The sequence below is a fragment of the Cyphomyrmex costatus genome, unplaced genomic scaffold (genome assembly GCF_001594065.2).
Source record: "Cyphomyrmex costatus isolate MS0001 unplaced genomic scaffold, Ccosl1.0 scaffold396, whole genome shotgun sequence".
Taxonomy (NCBI): Eukaryota; Metazoa; Arthropoda; class Insecta; order Hymenoptera; family Formicidae; genus Cyphomyrmex; species Cyphomyrmex costatus.
This window is the reverse complement of record NW_017278163.1, coordinates 413,379-419,555: the sequence shown is the minus strand read 5'-3', so window position 1 is coordinate 419,555 and position 6,177 is coordinate 413,379. Positions and strand designations below refer to the sequence as shown.

At 48.8% G+C, this 6,177-nt stretch overlaps 2 protein-coding genes across 2 annotated transcripts in view; both read right to left on the bottom strand.

The window, feature by feature from the left end:
* Positions 1-2,375, bottom strand: part of LOC108776928 (ubiquitin carboxyl-terminal hydrolase 3) — a 16,347-nt gene extending 13,972 nt beyond the window's left edge. The window contains exon 1 of the mRNA XM_018543683.1: positions 2,130-2,375. Within this exon, the coding sequence (XP_018399185.1) occupies positions 2,130-2,226 (97 nt within the window). The 5' untranslated portion in view covers positions 2,227-2,375. The remainder of the gene's footprint in view (positions 1-2,129) is intronic.
* Positions 2,376-4,441: 2,066 nt separating this feature from the next.
* On the bottom strand, positions 4,442-5,811 carry RpS17 (ribosomal protein S17). Its single transcript, XM_018543684.1, has 3 exons — positions 5,765-5,811; positions 5,330-5,481; positions 4,442-4,760 (listed from the first exon to the last, which is right to left on the bottom strand). Exons 1-3 carry the CDS (start codon positions 5,765-5,767, stop codon positions 4,523-4,525), a joined length of 393 nt encoding a protein of 130 aa, XP_018399186.1. The 5' UTR covers positions 5,768-5,811; the 3' UTR covers positions 4,442-4,522.
* Between the last annotated feature and the right edge of the window lie 366 nt (positions 5,812-6,177).

Genomic DNA, 6,177 nt, shown 5'->3' with positions numbered 1-6,177 from the left:
GGGGGGCATATTTTGCGACTTCAATTGCGCCGATCTATGGGGGTTTTGGGACAGAAGGTGGAGGGAGGGCAGACGGCGTGGACGCGCAAGGGGAGAAAAAACACATACGTTTCGGATAAATATAGTCCCGAGGTCGCGGTAAAGAGAAAGGAAGGAGCTCAGTCACGAAGCACGGAGAGGATAGCACCAGGATTCGAGGAAGAACCCTCCTCTCCCTCGTCGTCGGTCGTGGCCGTTGTGAATTTCACGGCCTTCGAGGACGGCTCCTCTCGAGCGATTGCCTCTCTCCCTTCTTCGTCTATTACTCTCGGTGATCGTGTCGTGCATTGTCTCGTAAACGCCGTCACTTTAACACAACTCGCGCAGAGCGGTCAGCGATAATATGCTTATCCGCTGCTGCTTCGAGTTCTGTAAGACGGAGTAAACGGAGCTGTTTTCGACTCGGCGATTCCCTACCACAACGCGGCTTAATGACGGTTTAATGATCCTCCATTTTCTTCCGTGCTAAAGCTCCAGAAGAGTTTCTCTATACGAAGAAGAAGAAGAGGAGGAGATCGGTGAAGCCTCGTTTAACTCTTAAGACTAATGTTTATGGGAACGCTCCAGCGTCTCTATAGTATCCCCCTATAATGACCGCGTGCATCTTTAAATCGATAGCTCGCAGCTAGCACGACCAATGTCACTGTCTGACTCGGCGAACGAAGGATAATCCTATATATCCCGCGCTCATACGGCACAACAACGGTCCGGGGTCCCCTTCTTTCTCTTACGCTGCGGCATCGACATCGATTGCGGCCCATCGAAATTTCCGCACGGACGGATTCTTGGATGTTCTTTTCTCTTTTCTTTTACATTTTTACAACTCCTTCTCTTTCCTTTCCTCTCGGGACGAGAGCTGTCGTCGGCGGACCGTTCGCCGGCGAGTTCAAATGACGGTGTGGATCTTAGGGCCAGCTGATTAGTGCCGTCTGGTATTGATTTTCCGATGACGGCCGCACGGCGCATACTGAGAACTCCCAGCAGGACGACGACGCACACGCGCACACCACCATCATCGCCGCCGCCGCCACCTCCACCATCATCATCACTAACCAAACCACGCCGCCGTCGCGCTCTCGCGCGCGTAACGAGTCATGGGACCACGAACACGCCGTGTGCGAGAGCGAGCGGGCACACATCTACAAATTCATATTATACCACTCGCTCGCTCATTCGTTCGCGCGTCTCTCACGCGGGCATATCGTTCGGAAAGGGAGTGGGAGAGAGAGAGAGAGAGAGAGAACACATGCATACGCACGCACACACCTATAGCCAGGCGACGAGTTCGATTCGCTATACTTTGCTCGTTCGTTGCTTCGTGCGTCAAACTCGGGAGAATCCGAGACGGCTGACGATAAGAGCGGCCGTCGGCGAAAACGTAATTGCACGGAGCTTGACGCATCGACGCTTTTCCCGAGGGAAAATCACAGCGGGCGATCCGCTCCGTCTCGTCTCGGTTACGACGGCTCAAGGCCGCGAGAGGAACGGCCGGGGCCTGGGTCATGAGAGAGACGGAACACGGGCGAGGAACGTGGCACAGGAGAATGTGTGCGTGTGTACATTCGTTCGTGCGAGCGTGTGTGCGTGCGTGCGAGAGAGACGGAGAAAGGGAGACGCGAAGAGAAAGAGAGCGAGAAAGAGAGATGCCTGTTTCTATCAATGTAGTTTAATTTTAATCTTGGTGCGACTAATATTCCTTATCTTTCTCTCTTTCAAGAATTAGAAGGACCAAGTCGAATTGAAATTAAAGTCAATCAGCATTGAAACGGGCAAGAAAAAGAGTCAGCTTGCGAGTGTCGTCTGTGTGTGTGTGTATGCGTGTCCGATCGGTCGTGTGGATTCGCGAGAAGAAGAGGAGAGTAAAACAGAGAGCGGAGAGACAGGGTCATGGAAAGAAAGGGGAAGGAGATTGCAATAAGCGGAGGAGAGAGACGAGTCGGCTGCTCCCCTATCCATCCATTTATCCATCCAAACCATCCATCCGTCTCTATCATTCTAACGCGCTCGCGCTCTCTCTCTCTCTCTCTCTCCCTGTCTCGCGCTCGAGCTGGCGTAGAAGGCACTTCTCGGGGCTTTGTAAGAGTCCCTACCTGCGCAGACGAACGGCAGATCCTTCACAGCATAGCCCGATCCATCTACGTTGTCATCGCCAAAACGCACGCTCTGACCAAGGTGCGGGCACTCCATGTTTTCTCCAGGCACGCTTTTCCACGAGGCACCCGTGGCCACCTCGTCGTTATCGTTCCCGTCGTCGTCGTTGTCGTCGTCGTCGTACGAGCGTTCACGAGACAGTCCGTCTTTCTCTTTTTCCACAACGGGGCGGTGGACGAGAATCGGCTAGGGGGAAGGACAGGGACGAGAGGGGGCAACGGGAGAGGAGATAGAGAAGGAAAAGGTGGGGTAGGTCTCGGTAAAAAGGGCGAGGGGGGTACACCGGTGGGGTAGAGTCCGGGTAGAGAACGGTAGGAGGCGGGGTACACACTGTGGTGCCCCGTAATATCCGTCACATAGCGCAGTGGTAGCGAGGACACTGTGTTACGTCGCCTTTAATGAGAGAAATAAAAAGAAAGAAAAAAAAAAAATAGAGATTTTGCGAGAGCGGGGACGGTGTGCGGGTGACGACGACGACCGTCGCTTCCGTTGCGCAGCGTACGACTTACTGATGGAGAGGCGGCGCGCCGCAACGCCGCCGAGAGCGATAGTCGGACGAGCGAGCGAGCGAGCGGATGAATTGAGCGAGCAAACGAGCGCGAGAAGAACGGCGGAGTGCGGCCGACTGGCCCCGACTGCCGACCGAGCGCGACCGAGCTGCGTAGAGCTCGGTTCTGCCGGTGGTCGGCCCACCTCTAGAGTCACAGACCACTAATAGTCGACTGACTCTCTCGCCAGCCGTTCGTGTGCGGTGCGAGCTCTCCTCCTGTCCCCCAAGCAGGTCCCACGAAGCGCTCCCCGGTGTTCTCGCCACCGTTCCTTCTAACGCTTTCTCTCTCTCTCTCTCTCGTTTTCCCACGCTCTTTCTTTCGCCCTGTCTCTCTCTCTCTCTCTCCTAGCCTTGGTTCACGCTACGGCTCTATCTAGGGTCGCGCGCAGCCTCGCGCGGTCCGACCAGGGCCGGACTTTCGCCCGAGGGCGCGGAACGCTTTCCGTTCGCGAACGCGAATTTATCGAGCGTCTCTCGCCGAATTTATATACCGCGAGACGCCGCCACACCGTGACCCCCGCCGATTTGCAATCGATCCCGCGTAATCGCCGCGCACCCCGGATAACGAGCCGCACACACGGGGGACTCGGCTTTAGAATTCCGCAACCGCGTTTGTCCTTTGCGTATCGTGCGTGACGGCGGATGCCCTTTCCGCTGAACGCACCGTACAATGTAAAACTGAATCCCTTCTCTCGATACCGGATCGCTTGTCAAGAACTCGATTTCGCGTTAACGCTACAGATGCATCGTCTCCCTCCCCCCCCTCCTCTCCTGCGCGTAGAGCGCATTGTTAGGGAACCAGATTATCGAGAGAATTCCCCGCGTCACGGCGAGGCTCGGCTTGGGTGCCGGGAAACGTTCGAGCTGCACCTGGCCTATTCCGATGCAACGCGCCAGGGACGTAGTCGTAACCCTCTTATCCCTCTTCACGGTGCGGCTTCGCGCTCGTCGTCGTGAACGATACCGCGAGCTGGGAGAACCAGTTCGCCAAAACGGCAACGATTCCGACTGCTTGGAGCGCGTTAAACGCGGTCGATACCGTCGCGAGTGTTAACAAAAACACTCGGCGCGAATGTAAATTGACACGAGGCAACCGACGACGGCGATGATCCTGACATTGACGCACATGTGCGGCAATGAAATTACCCGTACGTCTGTGTGTGCGCGCGCGGAGATCTACGGATTGTAGGATCACGAGGGCGGCCTGTACGACGAATTATGCCTCAGACAGCGATCACGGTGGATGAGGACGGGTATTATTTTCACCCGAAACGTTCTTGGGCTCGCACCGTGAAACGGACGATCGTTGCATGCGTCTCTAGTTGTTCCTAGTGCGATTAAAATGGCCGATTGAGCGCACGCGCTCTGCTGTCTTTTCTTTTTTCCTCTCGATGCACTTACAAATCGTATCATTTCTCACGCTTTCCAATATCTGCCGTAATCACTGAGGACATATTCTCGATCAATAATTTTCTTTTAAATTGAAGCTATAATATAAATTAAATTATGATCACACTCGCAATTTTCTTTCAAATTAAAGCTATAATGTAAATTAAATTATATTCAGTTTTTTGGACAAACATTTTTCAAGGACATGGAACAGATGATCAAGGTTATTAATTGATCGATATTGGAAGTCGTTAATGATCAAGGTTTATAAAAAGCTAAACGCTCTGACACGGATAATAAGTAGCACGTGTATCGTGAGTGTTAGTTTGCAATTTTATTTGAAAAGTGCAACACCAACCATTTTTCTTAATAATGTGAAGGAGGAAACGATATTTAAGAACGTCTGCTAAATTGTGGTACGGGCTGTGTGAGTTGGAGTCCAGTGATGTTGTTGAACTCGAGCATCTTCAACATCTCCTTGGTCTCTGGATCAACCTCGATGATGTCGTGTTCCAAAGCGGAGACCTCGGGAACATAGTTGTCTCTGCGTTCCCTCTCTTCTTCCTGCAGCTTGATGGAGATACCACGTACCTGACTGTGCCTAAGCCTCTTCATCAGGTGAGTGACAAATCTAATGATTACAATACAATCATTACAATCGTATTAAAATTCATATGAGCAACGTGACGACATAATTAAATAAATAACAGTAATCATCGGCTCTAAGAATAAAGTATATTTGTTATTAGCTAAAATTATACATATGTTTATATGACAGAAAATTTGCATCTTGGCTATCGGTAAAAATATTAAGTCGTAAAAGTATTCAACGGCACCAATAAATGGCGTAACAATAAATTTATATTGAAATAGTAATAGTTACGAGTGTTTTCTAGCAAAGATACAACTTGATATAGTGAATTGTTACATCTTTCTGTGCCAATGTAAGCAAGAATGTTATCTTAAATATAAATAAACTTATCATTGTTACATTGTGTCCTTACTGTAAAATACCTAGTATTCTTACAGCCTGACTTCAATTAAGATAAAAAATTATGTTTTAATTTAGTGTTAAATGTGTGAATCTGAATATTTTATAATTATTTCCAGTTATTTACTAAACAAATGTAATAAACTTCATTATCGGTTAGTTGAATAAGTTTGAGAAATAAAGATTTTTCAACACTGTTATGTACTTACCCAGCAATCTTGTTCCGCAAAGATTTGCTAGGAATAATAGCGATTTCCTCGCATATCCTCTTATTCGTATGGAAATCCAAAGTGAGACGTGGATAATACTTCTCGATAATGAGCTTCGCGGCCTTTTTGACCGTCTTCGTTCGGACACGACTCTGCAAGGCGTGAAGAAACAATATGAATCAACAATCCGACGCAGAACAATACATACATTTTATTATAAATAATCGTTGTAGCTTCATCGCCAGATTCCGAACATAACCTAAATTTAAAGTGGCAAGTCGCACATTACCACCGTGGCTCCTGGCTAACTAATATTTGCATTTTAGGGTTAAATAAAGGATATATGAAATAAGCGCGTCTGAATCGCCACCGATTCTTCGCGGATCGTTACAAATTATCGCGGATTAAAATTAAAACACATCAACTTATACGCACCATGTTGACTCGGATACCGGAAAAAGAGCGAAACGAAACGAGAAAGGAAGACAGGGAGGAGGATCGATTAACTGTTCGTGCGATGCTAGCGACGACAAGTGGCGAAATTGCGAACAAATTTGTACAAACTTCGCAGTTTGGGTGAAGGTAACCGAAAAATCTGCAAGTACGACTGATAATAAGGAAAATACAGTTTTGTGAGTAATATTATCGATTCGTATCATATTGATTTAGCACCGACATCTGGTGGCGTAAAATATAAATAGAACGATTGGAAATTCGAGCTAGACTTGACGGATAAAATAATTAGACGTTCGATTATTCTTCATTCGATTCATAGTTTGAACTTCATTTCTGAAAGATGTCGCGAATGGGAGAAACACGTATTCCGGGATGTACAATTCAGCGTGGGA

Bases quoted from the DNA above. Each gene is read 5' to 3' on its own strand.
- RpS17 (XM_018543684.1), bottom strand. The intron at 4,761-5,329 runs GTAAGTACATAA...TGTAATCATTAG, and splicing joins TTGCGGAACAAGATTGCTGG to ATTTGTCACTCACCTGATGA.